Below are 19,233 nucleotides of genomic sequence, written 5' to 3'. Positions count from 1 at the left end.
GGTAACACCGTAGTCACTACTTTCTCACTCTTCTCAAAGAACTTGATTGAGAAACAGCATTTGTGGAGGGCAGCCTGAGAGGTGTGCCATTGGTACATTCCTATATGAACTCTCCAGTGTATCCATGTCCTGATTCATCCAAGCTAGTTCCTTCACTGTGGAATTTTTTTTTACTGAAATTTGTTGCTGTATTTATTGTAATAATATTTTTGAGGACAACCCAGATCCTCTGCTTATTAGCTGTGTGTCCTTCTTTGGGTAAGTTAACCCCTTCATACCTCGGTTATCTCATCTGTAGGATGAAGGCAGTAATTGTACTCGTCTCTTAAGGTTATAAGGATTACATGAATTAATTTATCTAGAGTACTTGGCACCTAGTAAACTCTCCATAAGTATTAGTGGCTGTAATTATTGTTACTTCTGTTTTCAACTCCTTAACACACTGTACTTTATATGATGACCTGACCCATGGAACAAATTTTTCTCTATCTCGTCATTAAAAATTATGGTGCTGCTTCTTTTTTTGGTGTCAATGCTGTGCTTATTATGACTTACATAACTTGTTTTATGTCACTCTTTTTTGTGTGTTAGATAGTAAAAAGATTAGATTCACATTTTAAATTCTTCTTATAATACATATTGTATGTATTATCTTTACGTTTCTTCATTTCATCTTCCCTTGTTTAGTTGTCTTTATCCACTTATTTCAAATTTTATAATGTTATACTATACATATTTTTGCAAGCCAACTCAAATACTTCCTGAAATTCTTCTGGGTTCATATATGTAGTGGAAAAGTGTATGTTTAATCTAATTAAGGTCATATTCTTAATAGATTTTGATATCCTCCATTTACTATAGTAATATAAATTGTCCACAAGAAAAATTATATATGCTTTATGCTGAAAAATTTTACTGTCTTATCAATATTCATATTTAAAGAGACGTAGCTCAAATTTCTTTATATGCTAAAAACTCACTATAATATTTTCATTTATCCTTCTGAATGATATTATGCTTTGGAAAACTAATTCTAGCCTTATTCTAGCCCCTTGACACACAAGATGCTTATTGAACTGATCTCATCAAACTAATGACTTAACATCCAGGTTTCTCAAGGAAATGTCAGAAAAATTAGCATGTCATTCAAAGGTACTAAAAACCTGTAAGATATATAATTACTTTAGGCTCAGATCTATGTTTTCTCATACATTTCATGTAGCCATGCTTCTCACTTTAATAGGACTTTTTTTTTCAGTAGGGTTTCTCCATTGCAAATCAAAAGAGCAAAATTACAAAAAATAAAAATAAAGAAAATAAAAGAGCAAAATTCCAAATGTCACTGAATCTTAAGAGATCTTAAGTGAATCTTAAGTGTTTTCCAGGGATCTGAATGAGAAGGTGAGGTGTTCAAGGTTAGACAGTGGTAGCGCTAAAGGAACTTGGTTTCATGTCCTGTTGTTTTAAAATCTTTAAGGAAATACAGAAAGAGGAAATGGTTCAGGCTCTATGATATCATTAGTACTATTTTTATTCTCTTAAGTTCAGAAGTTTCAGGGATAAGAAAAATATATGCAAAAATTGGGACATTCATCGTTTTTTATTTTTATTAGTGTACTTTCAAAATAATCATATGGAGTAAGCACACTCTTTTTTTTAATTTTGCCCCTCCACTTGCTTTAGGGATGCATGTGTAGGCAGAAAGAATAAAGAAATGATATGTTTTTAACAATTTCATGATACAGTATATGTTAAAATAAATACCGATATTACAACAATTTCACAGTACTAAAATCCAAGTATTCTATAGACGGAGATGCTGTTACTCTATTTTAAAGATTAACTTATTATTGAAATTAATTCATATCACTGACTCATTCAGACTATGCTGAAAAAATTCTGTCAATAATTAGGTTTGATTAGGTTCAGTTGCACAGAAGTTCAGTTTTATTTTGGTGTTCTTCACTCTCACACAATCAAAAATAATTTCTGATTTTAATTAATATGGGAAGTGGGGGCAATTATCTCCTTAAGGAAAAGCTGGAATCTTCATCTTTTCATTTAATTATGAAAACTAGCAGCTTGTATTAAAAGGAATGCTTTTTTCTTTCTCTAAGGAGGGTTTTTATTTTAATGTGAATTCATACTAGAAGTGAAGAATGACTCTTTTTTACCATGAGAGTATGAAAGAGTTTAGGTGGTAAAACTGGACTGAACTAGTCTTATAAGAAATGCCAGGTGTTTTCCATTTTTTATTCCTGTGAGGATTGAAGAAAGGGAGAACATTCCTGCTCTGTAGTTGTAGTTGTCGTTAGCAGCTCTGAGCTCTGTTGATCTGTTAGTCATTGTTGTGTGGCAACAAATAATCATGCTTTACTTCAGTCAGAATAAGGGAATCTCTAACTGCCAGGTTGTAGAAGAGTCGTCCTGTGTCCTGGTTGTCTTTCTCATCATCTTTCCTGGTAAATATTTACTCATTTGGATGAGGCAACTATTGTGGACAGTGTGTGCATTAACAAGATATGAAAGAATTTTGGAATCATCATCCAATGAAGTAGTGCTTTCTCATAGCGTGCGTTAGAACGGTGATTCAGGATGTCTTGGTATGAGAGTAAGGAATTTTCTCTGTTGAAATTTTTTTTGAAATGTTACCAGTTGCTAGCCTCAGCTCCTTGTGAGTCTGAACCTCTCATGCCAGAGTCACATTCCTCATCTTCTTTTCCTGGGCCCACGCAAAAGACTCCAGAGCTAAAGTGGGTCAGGATACCATATATTTTCAGTGTGAAGCTGGCATTTTCAAAATCAACACCCATTCATTTCTTTAAAAATACAGTATCAATGGGATGCTTTCTTCATGTTACCTCCTCTCTGAATACCAATAGGAATACTTGAAGGAAACAAGGCTTACTCTTCCGTCTTCTTTCTTCCATTTTTTTCACCTTTTAATTTATACTATTTTGTTATACATCTCATATATCCTCATGTAATCTCATAATTCCTACTAGAATAAGAGAGGGGTATAAACAAATAGGATGAGACCAAATTTCACATTGAGTTAACGTTTCTTTTTTAAAGTAGTGTTTCCCATCTAGGGGACATTTAATTTATCATCTATGTAATTAATGTCTAATAAAATCCAGGTGGTAAGCCCCATCTTGGGTCTATTGAATCCAGATCTTGGGGTGATGGGGCCTATGCTAATGTATTTTCCAAAAGTTCCCCCAGCTATTTCCGGTATATATCTTTGATTTAGAACTACTGTGTTAAAGCATGTTTTCTGTTTGCTTTATTCTCTGGAACAATATATGATGTAACTCTATAGTGAATATTTTTCTGAAATAATTACTACCAAGAGTTTTCTTTAAATTTACCTGTTTTTATATTAATTTAAAAAAGATTTGTGTGTGTGTATTTGGTTGTTTTTCATAATTTAATTATGAAAATGACCCACAAACATTTATTTTGATTTGTCCTATTTTTCTTGCACAGGGATTCCTTTCCTGTTTTTTTTTTTTAAGATTTTATTTATTTATTTGAGAGAGAGAGAGAGCAGGAACAGGGGGAGCAGCACAAGGCGAGGGAGAAGTAGACTCCCCACTGACCAGGGAGCCCAAGGTGGGGCTTGATCCCAGGACCCCAGGATCATGACCTAAGCCGAAGGCAGAGGCTTAACCAACTGAGCCACCCAGGTGCCCCTCTTTTCCTGTTCTTATATTGCATACCCATGAATAGGAATGAGCTCATTCTCACCATAAACCATCTCAGTAAACACTGATGATGGTGCTCAATTTAGTATTGCAACGATCATTGGCAGCTTAGAATGCCATGCTCATATAGTTTGCATAGAATTTAAAGTTCATAGTTTAAAAATTAGAATTAATGAGTTAAGCCAAATTTTGATAATGTGTCAAAGCCAGACTTTTAGGGCTATGGGGATCTGGTGAGTTTGAATGTTACTATTCTCAAGTGTCTTTATGATTCAGTATAAGCCTATTCATACTTCCTAAGTCAGTACTTTTTTGGTAGTGAGAAAATTGAAATAATTAAGACTTATATTTTAATCTTGGTTTCAGTGTAGATCTGTTGCCATTGTGAATATAAGCAAATTTTTTAGTTTTCTGTCTTCTTAAAACTGCAGTTGGATATCAAAGAATTTACAAAAGACTAAAGTTTTGAATAAAATTGATTGTAGAAGTTGAAATTTTGTTTGATATAAGTTGCACAAAAGTTATCTGAAGCTGATAACAGAATACAAACTATTGTCTTCATCATTAATACATGTAAGAAAAAGTTGTTGATATTATATGGCACCCCAAATTTTAAAAAATGGACATTTTATGCCACTGCTATTAATAGTTTGCTTAAATCTGTCACACTGTCTTAGCACTAGCGCATTGTGTTTGTGCTTTAAAAAATTGCTTATAGGGCTTCTGGATGCCTCAGTCGATTAAGTGTCTGCCTTTGCTCAGGTCACAATCCTAGGGACCTGGGATCGAGTCCCACGGCGGGCTCCCTCTCCCACTTCCCCTGCTTGTGTTCTCTCTCTCTCTCTCTCCTGTCAAATAAATAAATCTTTTTAAAAAATTGCTTATAACTGCCATGCTATTGTTTGTCAATTCCTGTACCTCATCTGATGACTATCCTCCTCAGTTTCCTCCATTTTCAAACCTCTTTAAATAGACTGAGTCACTGTGATGGGTCCCTAGCATGACCTTTCAGGAGAACTCAGCTGCAAGAAAATGGCTCAGGATTGAAAAGCATCTCTTCCCATTGAGTTTGTATGGCCTCTAATTCTTAAAAAGGAATCCACACATTTTGGTCCCCGCAAAAATAAAGCTGATTGAATTAAATTTCATTACAGTCAAGTGACAATGACTGCCATCATCTGCATAGATATCAAATGAACATTTTAAGGGGGGGGAGAATGCTAAATAAAGAAGGGGGGAGAAGAGCCCTCACTCTTACTGTAGTATGTGGATGAGTAACATGAAAAACTGCAAATGACCAAGAAAAGCTTTTGAATGTTTTTCTTTTTAGTGGATTGGAGAAGATGACTTCCCAGTTATTATATGGAATGTTATGTTCAGAGTGGTAACTATAAAGCTAAATAAGCTTCCATCCATCTCTTAAAAATTAATCCTGCATTTTCTGTGGTGGGTGGTGGGGCTTGGTTTCAGGATATGACTGCACGTGACCTGCTACAACAGAGATACACTCTTCCCAACGGAGACACTGCGTGGCGGTCCTCACCCCTTGTAAACGCTGCTCTGGAAGGAAAGCTCGTCCTCTTGGATGGCATCCACCGCGTCAATGTGGGCACACTTGCTGTATTGCAAAGGTTTGTATGAGTCACACACACACACAGAAACACTCCATGTAAACAGTAGACGTGGAACTCTATCGTCATCTTTTTTAAACTGGGTCCTGTAGATCGTGAGAAACTTACTTCTGTATCCAGCCAGAACAGCAGAGATTTTTATCTTTGTAAACACAGGACAGTAAAACTTCCAATACTGAACATTTTGGGAAAAAAACAATGCCATGGCAAAATTCTCTGGGTAAGAGTTGAAAAAAGAAAACTTTTAGGTAAAAATTTTGAAAGACTTCATATATGCTTATTGATACATACAGTAAGTCATGCAGCTCACGTTTCTTATGATGTTAGTCACAGCATCACTGTTTACAAACACCTTATGAATCATAGATCTAAATTATTGGTTAATTCTGTTGGATTTTTTTGAGAGAGAAATTATGGTTCCTTATATAAAATGTGTAATGGAGGGGCGCCTGGGTGGGTCAGTCGTTTAAGCGTCTGCCTTCGGGTCAGGTCATGATCCCAGGGTCCTCGGATCGAGCCCCACGTCAGGCTCCCTGTGCAGTGGAGAACCTGCTTCTCCCTCTCTCTCAGTCCCTTCCCCTCCACTCATGCTCCCTCTCTCTATCTAATAAATAAATAAAATCTTTAAAAAAATGGAATGTGTAATGGATGTTTGATGATATTTTATATAGACTAAACTCACTTTGTGTTTACAAACTCGAACATTGTATAACTGTTGTTTCCTTATTTCAGTTTGGGTGGGGAAAACATTCCTAATTAACTTCTCTAGAATGTAATGTTAAGAGAAAATTTCATGTGTAACTTTCATGGAAAGTATTTCCATCCTGTGTCATTTCGGAAGATTAATGATACCAATTTTTTATTTGTTCTGTCTTGATTCTGTCACTTCTAGACGTTTGATTTCTAACTATGGAATAATCCATTTTCCCAACCAGCCATTCAGAGTTTCTTGTCCTTGACAAGATGCAGATACTGAGTATAATTAAAAATTTCAAAAACATTGTGTTAATCCTGATTAGGCTTCGGAGCATTTGAAAATAATAACCACAAATTTTTAGCGATTTGCCATAAATATTCCATAGATTTAGGGTAGTTTTTTCTTCTAAATAGATAAATACAGACACAACCAGAAATCATTCTTACTGCTCCCCTTTTCTTGGTTACCTCTTGCCTGCTCGGCCAGGCACTTGGGAAAAGGGGCAGCTGTCATTAACTGAGTCCTTACTCTCCATGGGGCATTGTGCCTGGCCGGTGCTTCTCAGGCTCTCAGCCCTGGCATCACCTTGTGTGGGTAGAGCTTAACAATTACTGATGCCTGAGTTCTGCGTCCCCAAATTCAGATATAAGTGACCCAGGGTGAGGCCTGAACACCGGCCTTTTTAAACCCTTCCCAGAAGGTTCTAATGTGCTGCCAAGATTGAGAACAACTACAGTAAGCATCTGCCTTGCATTAGATGTTTAATTTTCACAGCAGTACTATGAGGTTGGTTTGAGTGCCCTGATTTTATAACAGAGAAAAGTTTAGAGAGATGGAGGAGTAGTGCTCCCCCCCGCCCCAGTCATTCAGCTGATAAGGTACAGAGCTGGATTTGAACACAGATCTGACTTCTCCACTGCCCATGCTCCTAACCCCTGCATTATGCAGTTTCCCCTCACCTCAGTGCTTGCTGAGTGGAGGTCATGTGGGGCAACTGTGATGTGGGCATCCGGAGACTTGAGCGCTTGGTGTAAAATCTAGCAGTAGTGCTTTTCAACCCCTGCAACATCTGGAAGATGATGCTGTTTGTGCTGTGGACTGTTAGGTCACCATCAGAGTTAGTATATGAAATAGCACCAGTTATTTCATTATACAGATTTTTGATGTTTTAAATCCTGTAATTCCAAAGACAGAAATACATGGATAATACTATCCCTTAAAGAGTTACCTTAGACTCTGAGTATGTACCACCTGCCTTGTTCATTAATGTGCACCTCATGGTTATCCTCAGTCACCCATTCAGCTGCTGCTTGTCATCTCCTTCCTCCGTTCCCTTTCCAGCCCCTCCTCCTCATCCTTGTCCTCCCTGCTGTCCGCATCTAGTAACCATGACTACTGCTCTCCAGTACAGAAACCAATAGTGTTGCCAAGTATAATAGCACTAGCCAACTTGAAATTGCAAAAGGTCCATCTAACAAAATTGGTAGACTCAATCGCCCAGAATAATAGACAGGATTAAAATGTTAACCGATTCCACCTCCAGTGACTTAAACGTTCAAAACCGATAAAGTTGTTCCCTGACTTTCCCCTGTCCCTTAGGTTGATCCACGACCGGGAGCTAAGCCTCTACGACGGCTCTAGGCTGCTGAAAGAAGACAGGTATATGCGCTTAAAGGAAGAGTTGCAACTGTCTGATGAGCAGCTACAGCAGAGGTAATGTTGGGCGCCCTGCTCTCATTCTTGTGGTCACTTGTGCCCTCTTGTTATTCTTCTGAACCTAGGGTCAAGCCAAGCTAACTTTGAATCCCTTAATAATTTGGTGTCCTGAGCATGCTCATAATCTGGCATTTCCTACAACTTGAGCTTGCTATCCAAGATGTGCTCTGCACTCTCAGCCTTACTTTCACATACATGTTTCAACACTTCATAAGAACATTAGCTCTGATAAGGTAATCCCCCCGGTTGTCATAGCAACCCAGTTTTGGCCCCATACTTTGTATCCCTTTGGAGCGGGGGGAAGCCTCATAATTTACTGGACCCTCCATCCTAGGAAGCAGTCAGTTATTATGGAGGTAAGCCACCTGATGCAGGATTACCCTTCGTGGCTTACTTACATATTCCTCCCAGAAATGTCCGAACCAAATGCTTGGATCCTGGATCGGGAAATCAAATGGAAACAGCTAGAAAAGATACTTTGGGACAATTGGGAAAGTTTAAATGTGGAATATATATACTACATGATATTGAGTTAATATTCTTAGGTATCATAATGGTATTCTGGTTTTGAAGGAGAATATTCCTGTTCTTAGGAAATGCACACTGAGATATTTAAGGGATAATGTAAAAAGAGGTCAACGACTCCCTTCCAGATGTTTCAGGGGAAAAAAAGGACACGTACGTGTGTATATGTACGCATACAGAGGAAGAGCAAGTGGGAATGAGAACACAAGGTGGTAAAATCTTTTTTTTTTTTTTAAGATTTTATTTATTTATTTGACAGAGAGACAGCAAGAGAGGGAACACAGCAGGGGGAGTGGGAGAGGGAGAAGCAGGCTTCCCGCGGAGCAGGGAGCCTGATGCGGGGCTCGATCCCAGGACCCTGGGATCATGACCTGAGCCGAAGGCAGACGCTTAACGACTGAGCCACCCAGGCGCCCCCAAGGTGGTAAAATCTTAATAGTTGGCGAAATCTAGGTGAAGGAGATAACAGGTGTTCATATTCTATTCCTTCAAATTTTCGATGTGTTTGAAAAATTGCAAAAGATTTCTTCTAGCTAAATACTACTTTCCTTTAGAGGACGTTTGGCAAATGTAAGTTTTCTGTCTCCTTACATTTCCATGGATATTTTGACATAACTAGAGATTGTTACCTTGGCAAATACCTAGTCACTTAATTGAATCTTATTTAATTGAAGCTTCCCCTCCCCGCACTGGCTTGCTGACATATTTAACACATTAAAATTTTACAAATGATATTTAAGTGTATTTCTTACTGTGTTTCTGTTTTAAGGAGAGTTTAAAAATTTCCTTGGAATTTTTTTATAGAGAGGGAATATTAAATTCCTTACTACCTCTGTATAAGTTATTTAAAAAATTCACTTGATTATACACAGCTGGGATCCACATCATCAAATTCATCTAGCCCAGTAAATAGTTTGGTTGAGTATCTAGGGAGGGAAGTTATCAAGATCCCTCTCATTTCATACCTTTAGTTTATAACAATCAGCTTTTGTACATTATTTGAGTGTGAACCACACATCAGAGAACAGTTTATATTTTCAGGGAGATTAATCAAAGCAGTTGGGCAGTAGCTCTGAGCAAGTCTGCTTGACCTCAGGAGCATTGTATTTGTAGTCCACTGTCCAGGAAATGACAGCCCTCTTCCCTGAGAAGTACCCAAGTTCTCCCTAATGGTCACAAGAGGTTTTACAAATGAAAACAATTTCAGGAACATAGTGGCCCTGAACATCGTGTTGAGGTTTTGGCTCACACTGGTTAGTAGTACTTCCTTCTCAAAGTGTCCCATCTTCATCACTATTGATTTTCATCACTCGCATGAATACAAACCAGGCTCAGTTCTATTTCTAGAGGTCACTCTGAGGAGATAGAAACAAGTCATAAGAGCATTGCTTGGTTTCCTTCACTTATTTTTTGTTTTTTTTTTAATTTTATGTCATTGTTAAACATTCATGAAACTTGAGCAAGATAGCTTTTTCAAGACTTTTTATGAAAAATACCAGTCCACTGTCATCTGTCCTCAGACACTTTCCCATTTCCCAAAGCCCAGAGACTACTCCTTTCAACTTCGAGCTGTTTTTTTTTCCCCCCCCAGGTACTTACCTCCGTATCACTAAATAATATACTTTTTTTTTTTTAAGAATAGTTGACATACAATGCTACATTAGTTTCAGGTGTTCAACATAGTGATTCAGCAAGTTTATACATTATGCTGTGCTCACCACAGTGTAGCCACCCTGTCCCCGTACATCACTACTGCAATATCATAATATGCTTTCATTGGTATTTCTTGATTTATTTTTCAGTGTTAGGCATTATTGATTGATTTCTTCCTATGGAAAGTTAAGGTTTAGCTCTTTTTACCACTTCTCTTCCCACTACATATACATCCTTCCCATCTCTCATTCTTCCTAAGTAGTTATGGAATAATTTTCTTTGGAACCTCACTCAACATCTGCATGATTATCACAGCATAAGGACTATACAACAGCTGAGTCATTTGGTAAACTACAGTTGTTTTTCCTTTCTTGCATACGTTTTGTTTTTCCTAAAGTTAATGAATGCATACATATGAAGAGAGCCAGATACAGAGATAAATAATTACAATGCAGCTTTTAAATGTTAGAACAGAGATCTCTGCAATAATGCTGTGGGAACACAGAAGAGAAAGTGACCCTGTTTTCTATGTATTTATCACTTTTCCATCCCAGACGCTTCCCCTCTTGTATAAACCTCCTCTCAGCATGTTGAGGCACATGAGGCTTTTATCAGTTTCATCTTTGTCCCATAGTGCATTCCGACAGCCCTGATCTGGACCTGCTGCCCTTCATACTTGTAGCTCACATGTCATGATAGATCTCTGCCCACTCCCACTTTCCCATTTCCTCTGGTCTCTCTGCAACTTTCGTCAGTTAGATGTTGAACCTCCTGGGCTGGCCTTCTAATTTTCTGTTCTTTCTTACGATCTGTCCATTTGTCAGGTCTTTGCTGGCTTCTCAGAGGCAAGATGTCCAACAGTTGATTCTCCTCCGTCTGAAATATTTCTGCCAGTTGAAAGTCAAATTCCTTTATCAGTATTCCTCCTCCTTTTGCCTGAGAAACACACTATTTTCTTAGGATTGTAAACAGTTTTTCTCTATTTCGTTGCTAAACAGTCATGTTACAGACTCTACTTCACTCTGATGAGATGGATTGTTAGTAAATTTATCTTTTCCTGGCTAAACTTGATTTAATTTTGTGGCCCATTTTTGACTTTCCGAGAATAAATATGTTCTCTTTTAGGGTTATAATAGGTTATAATCGGGTGGAATATAGTAAGTTTATGCCAGTTGACAGTATTTCTTTCAGGGCTGTGTTTATTAGGTAGAGAGCTGACAGGCTGACCAGAAGGGCATAGCATAGCATAAAGTGGGAAATTTGTACTCATTGAGGAAGTTAATTTTTCATGACTTGTTCTTATAAGTAATATGACCCATTATCTAACATGGGTTGATCCTATATGCTGTGCATGTCTAATATGCCACTCTTGGCATTAGCATTTGAACTATAAAATAGAAACTCATCATCTGAATCACCTATCCTTTCATTTCTAAGCACAGAATTGAAGTTCAGCAAAATGATTATTATTTCTGATAGTCTTTAAACAAACTCAGCTATTAATGCTTTCTTTCCTTGGGGAATTTTGAGATAGAGGAAAAAGTCAAAGTTAGAAAGAAGGGAAAGCAGATTTAAGAGCGTCTTTGTCTCTAGACCCAGTTTGGTAAATTCTGATACCTGCTTGTTTTCAGATAGGACCAGTTACCATATTTATGTCTAGCAGGACTCCTTTAGTTACAAGTAACCAAAAAAACGTTAAATTGTTGCAAAAGGAACTTAAGGGTATTTCACATGGTCAGAGGAGAGGCAAGGATGCAGTTGGGCGTCAGGAAATGACTGGAACTTAAGACTTTATTTTTTTTTTAATTTTTTAAAAAATGTATTTAATTGACACAGAGGAGAGAGAGACAGCGAGAGAGGGAGCACAAAGAGGGGGAGTGGGGGAGGGAGAAGCGGGGGGCGGGGAGAATCGGGGAGGAGGGGAGAAGCAGGCTTCCCGCTGAGCAGAGAGCTCGATGCGGGGCTCGATCCCAGGACCCTGGGACCATGACCTGAGCCGAAGGCAGATGCTTAACAACTGAGCCACCCAGGCACCCCCGTAACTTAAGACTTTAATGTTGCAGGACATTGTTGCTCTATTTGCAGGACATTGTTGTTCTATGCTTCATCTCTTTGTCTCAAATGTCACAATACCTGACATGTAGTAGACCACTTAGTGTGTTTGAACAGTGAATAAATCTTAACTTGTATAAATTCTAGGAAACTCAAGGTAAAGGTAATCTATTAATCTGGTTTTAGATGACCTTCTGAACTAGTAGTGCTTCCTTTTATAAACCTAGTAACAAGAATAGTTCGCCTTTTATGACCAGTCTGATACCATAGGGTCTCATAATTAACAGCTACCAGCAGTGGGCTACGGTGCCTTTCAGCTTCATAGTGTGAAACCCAATTTCTAAACAATTGTTTTTGACTCCTTTGCTGACCTTCATTGTATTCTAATTCTTCACCAAGATCATTTATCTTGATCAGAACCCTCTGCAGGCATTCTTTGCAGGTAATTACATGGCTCATGTGCCCTTAGATATGGTGTCAGAAATGTTAGCGACTCTGTTTCTCTTGTTGCAAGCTCCAAGAATCCAGTGGACATGGTGGTTAGAAATAGTATGATGGCCACGCACACCAGACACCATGCCTGCATTTCTTTCTCACAGGAAATAACGACCAAAATAGAACTGCTTCCTTTGATGAGAAAAACTTCTTTGGGGAAAGGGGGCGTTCAAATACTATAGGCTGCTGAATGTGTTCCTTCCGGCCGTTGGTCAGAGCATAGATGAGGGGGCCAAGAGTTTGTGCGTTACTAATTGTTTATTTTGCCAAGAAAGAGCTTATGGTTATCTCAGGGAAGCAATAAAGATTAGTGGCCTAGTCTCAGTTATAATTATATATGTTCTAATGTTTTTACATTTTTACTGTATATTTTATTTGTATTGATTGTGATTGAATATTGAAAACAGTTTATAATCTCCCAGTTTTTCTTGATCAGTGGTGAACCATAACTGGACATCGGGTATAATCCTTGATTGATTAGCTTCTCTGGACCCTTTTATTCTCACTCCTATGCTTGAAGACAGTAGGCTCTGAGCATTCTCTCTTGCATTCCCCAGAAACCTCAGCATCTTTATGCTAGGAAATTAGGCCATGTAAGTTTTTAACAAAATTCAAGATAGATCCAAGATTTTATGCCTCAGTCTTTGTGTTTGATTCCCAAAACAAAGAGCCTTAAGGAAATTTTGATTTTGAAAAAGAACCATTTTTTCCAAACTCCGTGAAGAGTCTAATTATTATTGTGTGTTTTGGTTTTATCTTTTTGATAGAGAGGATGAACCTTCTCTAACGTACTCGTGCAAGACCAGATTTAGATTAGCTGCTCTGCTTTTGGGTGAAAAACCATGATTCCCAGTTCTTATCAGTTACCTTTCTTTTGTCCTTGCCATCAAAGGTCTTCAAAAAGTTTCTTGCAGTGATGGCTCTTAACAATAGCAATACATTTATTTATTTAGTTAGCATCTGTTCTCTTCCAGGTATCACCCTAGACCTTGTGTGGTATAAGGGTGAGTCAGGAATGTGTCCATGCGGTTTGCTACATTGCACAGGAAATAAAGGTGAAATACAGGCTGCGCAGGCTGTAGGCTCAGAATGGGAACACTAGTAATAGTAGAGAAGGCCAGTTACAGAATCCTCTTCGGCTTATGATTAATGTCTTCATAAAACCTTCTGTGTGATTCTTTCAAATTCCTTAAGACACATTTGACAAAAATTACCCTCTAATTTCCTTCAAAAGATTCGACTTTATTGAAGTCTTTCTTCTTTTACTAATAGCTTTTTTGAGGTATAATGATGTATAATAAACTGTGAATATTTAAAGTGCACAGTTTCATAATTTTTGATACTCATTTATACTTATGAAACTATCACCACAGTCAAGATAATGAATACATCTATGACATCCCCCCAAAGTGCACTCAGACCCCTGGGGAGTCCCTCTCTCTTGACCCTTGTCACCCTCCTCTCCCACCCCTAGGAATCTGCTTCCAGTTACTTGATACATTTTGTATTTTCTAGAACTTTATGTATATGGGATTACACAGTATATACTTTTTTTGATCTGGCTTCTTTCACTCAGCATAATTATTTTGAGATCTTTCATGTTATGTATATCAATAATTCATTCCTTTTTATTGCTGAGAAGCAGTGGAAGGTGCTTTACTCTCTAAAACTTATATTTAATGCCCCCAAACAAACATACTGACCTCAATACTTTTATTTTTGAAATCTTTTTAAAAAGAGCATTTTGCGTTTTTAATCTTTAATCTTTATGAAATATTTACTTATCTGAAGTTAAGCTATATCTTTAGTTTCATTTGTTATTCGTTGTTGTTGAATTCTAGTAAAATTAAAGTTAACCTTGGTTTTAACTTTTAACTGTTCTTGTTTCCTAATTCTCAACTGTTTACCACTTATCCAACCTTTGTATTACACGCCAGTATGTTAAATCACCTGAAAGTACGTGGCAGATCCTCAGGAGTACTCTGCTCTCCAACTTTCAGACGTGGAGATCCTATCATCATCAGGAAATGACTTTCCATATGACCTATTTATATGTAAGGAAGCCTTTGGGGGAGACCTAGCAACACAACGGTCCTTATCCTGTTATTCAGTAGTTTGCTGGCTGTTTTTATAGTCAGTGTACACTTCTCTGCCTGACACATCAGCTGTCTCAGAAACTGCCCTCTTTAAATTGGGCCCGCTTACTCGGGTACCCTGCTAGAGTCAATACCAAAAAGCAAGCCACAGACAGTGTATGTTCTAAGCAATGATCATCACATATTTAAATTCAAGCCACCTCGCTTGCTCTCCTATGGCTTGCTCTCATGTTAATTGCTCTTCTAGTCCTAAATTCACAGCTCAGCTGTGGTACCTGCTTCCTGATCTTTTTGTTTAAGGATATAAATTGGACTTCCTCTTTTGGCTTACGTGTTGGATTTTGGCTTTGTTTTTTCCCTGATTTAGTATCCCTTATTATCTTGAATAAGAAACTACATCTGCAGATTTAATTTTGTGCAGTCAAATCACAAAAAAGCAGCTCTGTCTCTCCCACCTTCTTTTGTCCCAGCTAGGAAAGAGGAGGATCAAGGATGAATCCAACATCTGTTGTTGGGCCATGGAGCTGAGTTTTCTGGAATATGGCAAACCACTTGGCAGAAGTGGAAAATGGAAAAACCTTCTCTTTTAGCTTTTAGATCACAGAATTTTCTGTGTCTAGATTCTCTTGTGTGACTATCTAATTGCTGGCAGTCCTCAGTGATCATGCTATCCTCAGAACTTTCTGACTCTGCTCATGTTATTCTTTCCTGTTTTCCCAGAACAACTCCTTTGGATAGATCATTCCCATGCCCTGCTTGAATATCTGTAAATAAGGATTTTTTTTTCCTACCTAGCAAAATGAAACGGTATCTGGTAGCTTTTATGAATACTTCTAGACCTTTCATATGACCATTTCTAAAAACTGCTTTTCCCTGGTTTGCAAATTATGGTGTGGCCTCTAAAATTACAGATCATGTAGTCAGGGACTCAGTGGACTTACCTGTTGTATTGGGAGGGCATTTTCTTATCTTAAATCTTCCAAGTACTTACCTAATCCTCTCCACACATATCCTACCTCCTAATATTCTAGCTGCCTAATCACTTAACTGTTGGGTTCTATTATAATAGTTAATGGCAATGAATAGTCTATTTCTGGAGAAATGCCAGTTATGTACCTAAATTTTTATTTTTGTGAAGATCTTGGCAAGTGTTTGCATTTTATCTTTTCTTTCTTATAGCAAGGATGATATTACCCTTTAAAGTTACATTTCCACTGCGGTTTAGAGTGCAATTAATAAGAACTGACACTATCACACACATGAATAGATTATAAGGGGTGTCTAGTCTGTTCTCCAAAACATACTCAAGTCATTTCACAAATGGTGGGCAGTCTTACCTTATTCTTCTATGTGTCCTAGAATATTTACATCCCTAGATTCCCTCGCAGAGATCTATAAAAGAGATCACTTTAAAAATCACAATATTTCCTATAAAATGACGAAAGAGTAAATTATATAAACATTTAATTTTCTCTATCTTTTGAAGACCTAAGTATTCTTTTTGTTAATCCAGATTTTAAATTTAACCCAGCCCCTTATGCTGCTTAAATTTTCTGTGTTGTGAAGTGAACATCCTGGATCATACTCCTTGGTCTTTCTATGATTGACATAGAGTGGGTTCCTTGCAAGACAGGAGATTTTGAGGGGATTTTGAATAAAGAAAAGGAACCTATGTAATGAATATGAACTGGATGGAATTTTGTTTCAAGGGACTATGGAGAAAATTTATTGGAGGCATAACAGCATATCCAGAACAGTGGTTTGTGCAGGGATGGAGATCATCAGTGGAAACAGTACATGATGTTTTAGCAGTAGATGATTCTTTTTTCTTTTTTTTAAAGATTTATTTATTCATTTGAGAGAGAGAGAGAGAATGCAGTGAGTCTGATACCATAGGGTCTCATAATTAAGAGCTACTAGCAGTGGGCTACGGTGCCTCCTACGGGCAGAGGAGGTGCAGAGGGAGGAGAGAAGAGGCTCTCAAGCAGGTTCCACACTCAGCACAGAGCCCAATGTGGACTCGATCTCATGACACTGAGATCATGACCTGAGCTGAAATCAAAAGTCGAACCCTTAACTGACTGAGCCACCCAGGCACTCCTCTTTTTCTGTTTTAAATAATAAGTTCTTAAGACGTCCTGATTTTTTTCAAGGCTTGTTCTTTGGATAATAGCTTTGACTATATTAACAGCAGTAGGCTTATCATTGCCTAGGCTTTAGCTACCATGACCTAATTTCTAATATGAAAGTTTATGTTTGTTTGTTTTATTTTTTTTCCCCTTTTAGATCCATTTTTCCTGTCCACCCCTCCTTCAGAATCATCGCCTTGGCAGAGCCCCCCGTTATCGGAAGCACAACACAGCAGTGGCTGGGACCAGAATTCTTAACCATGTTCTTTTTCCATTATATGAAACCACTTGTCAAAAGTGAAGAAATTCAAGTGATTAAGGAAATGGTAAGAGTAAGGCGAGCTCTAGCCTGTTGCCTTCAGCTGTTCTCTTTCAAAGTACTCTGACACCTGTCGGACCAGAATTGGACATTTCTGGCTTCTTCCCATTTACTCCCAAATTTCCTGATATAATGGTTCTCACACTTTAGCATTTTTCAGAATTATCTGGAGGGCCTGATAAAATGCAGATTGCTGAGTCCCTAGGTCTAGGGCGGTACATGAGAATTTGCATTTCTAAAGTTCTTAGGTAATGCCCATGCTGCTGATCTGGGGATCACACTTTGAGAACCATGGATGTAAGTTGTCTTTCCACTTTCTGCATGTGGAGGCAGTTTTAGGATTCGTTTTCCTTCTATAATCAGCCAGAGATGACTATTTTAAGTTCCTACTATAAAGGGAGGCCAAATATATTTTAGTTCCTTAGATTTTAGAAAATACAAAGTCGTCCTGTTCCCCGCAGTACTGTAATGTATCTGTGCTTACCTGATTAGTTATCCAGTGGCTTGCAGTATACGTAATGCGTTATTTCAATGTCTGCCTTAACTAAAGTGCTTCACACTTTTGGAGTTTTAGAACTGCATTGTTCAATGGAGCACCAGCCACATTCAATAAATTTTAAAAGTGCAGTTTCTCAGTCATATTTCAAGGGGTCAGTAAACACCTGGGGGGTTTTGGCTACCGTGTTAGACAGCAGAGGTAAAGAATGCTTCCGTCGTCACAGAAAGTTCTACTGGGTGGTGTTGTTCTCAATCACAAATAAGTAACTTTTTACATAAATGCACTCATCCCCTTTGAAATACCAGAACTAGCTGATTAATTTTAGGTCTTGTGAGCATGGAGGTGGATAAGGGCATAGGCTTTCAAGTCAAACAGCTTACTTTTAAATGCCAAATCCGGGGGCCTGGGTGACTCAGTCATTAAGTGTCTGCCTTCAGCTCAGGTCATGATCTCAGGGTCCTGGGATCGAGCCCCGCATCGGGCTCCCTGCTCAGCGGGAAGCCTGCGTCTCCCTCTCCCACTCCCCCTGCTTGTGTTCCCTCCCTCTCTCTCTGTCAAATAAATAAATAAAATCCTTAAAAAAAAAAATAAATGCCAAATCCACTCCTCATCAGCCTCCAGATCTTGGGTAAATTACTCAACCATAGTTTCTTCATCTGAAGTTGGGGATAATACTGCTTCTTATATCACAGGATTTAATTTAAAGAATGAATGAGATAAAATATGTACTGAAAAGAATGTAGAATTTTCAAGTCCCAGTCACTTAAATGACAAAGAAACCCGGAGCAGTTTACTTCTGAAGTGGTTACATTATACCAGTCATTGTTCTAATATCTCTCTGATCTTTTTAAATCAAAATTATAAAATATGTCATTGTTTTAGTTTAATTTCTCATAATTTAATTCAGTTAAATATTTAATTAGATTAAGATTATTACCGTTCAAGCAACCAGCATGTGTTATTTAGGCAACTGTTCTTCAGAATTCATTGATAAACTGATTACTCCCCTTAGGTATGTGGTTTAAAAGTCCTTGAAAAAATGAACAGCGTGGGCATCCATTCTTTGTTGCAGGATACCCATTTCATTTGGTAGATAATAAGATTACTAAGTGAAGGAGTTTGGTTTTAGTAAGAAAAATGCTTAAATTAGAGTTTAAAAAATCATGTCAAAGCTAACAAACAGGGAAATAATTATGAAAAATTTTTTATGGGTACACTTTATGCCAGTTTTTAATTGAGTTAGAGGCTCCTTTCAGTTTTATCCTGGTGGTGGAATTATAAATGAAGAGTGGCTTGGTTTTAACTACCTGATTGTTAAAGAGAAAGCCGAGGCAGAAGTGTTTCCTGAGAAAATGAATAAGCAAATTTATCAAGGAGTTAAACATGTTGCCTATCACCAGGTACTTTCTAAAAATATAATTCTAATATTGTTTGCCGAGTAGCCAGAATTTCTGGTTGATTGATCAGATATCCCCATTTATTCTTTCTGTCTTTTCTCAATTCTCTCATAACATAGGTCCCAAATATACCTCAGGAAGCTTTGGACAGATTGTTATCATTTACACACCAACTCAGAGAGACACAGGATCCCACGGTAAGTCTGGGCTTTTTCCCATAGGATTTTTTGTTGTTGACATGCTGCTGCTTTAAGTTTTCAGAGTTTAATGCTTTAAAATCTATTTTTCAAGCTGGTATTTTTATCTCTTATGCTGTG

The 19,233-nt window shown here is 37.8% G+C and overlaps 1 protein-coding gene across 6 annotated transcripts in view; it reads left to right on the top strand.

The window, feature by feature from the left end:
• Nucleotides 1-19,233, top strand: part of VWA8 (von Willebrand factor A domain containing 8) — a 348,163-nt gene that overhangs the window by 107,198 nt on the left and 221,732 nt on the right. For all 6 annotated transcript variants that reach the window (XM_032402933.1, XM_032402932.1, XM_032402934.1 and 3 more), the window contains 4 exons: nt 5,178-5,338; nt 7,635-7,748; nt 16,859-17,027; nt 19,036-19,113. In XM_032402933.1, the coding sequence (XP_032258824.1) occupies nt 5,178-5,338; nt 7,635-7,748; nt 16,859-17,027; nt 19,036-19,113 (522 nt within the window). The remainder of the gene's footprint in view (nt 1-5,177; nt 5,339-7,634; nt 7,749-16,858; nt 17,028-19,035; nt 19,114-19,233) is intronic.

This window comes from Phoca vitulina, unplaced genomic scaffold (genome assembly GCF_004348235.1).
Source record: "Phoca vitulina isolate PV1807 unplaced genomic scaffold, GSC_HSeal_1.0 scaffold5, whole genome shotgun sequence".
In the NCBI taxonomy this organism is placed as follows: domain Eukaryota; kingdom Metazoa; phylum Chordata; class Mammalia; order Carnivora; family Phocidae; genus Phoca; species Phoca vitulina.
The sequence above is the reverse complement of the archived record's forward strand: the minus strand, read 5'-3'. Positions and strand labels throughout refer to the sequence as shown.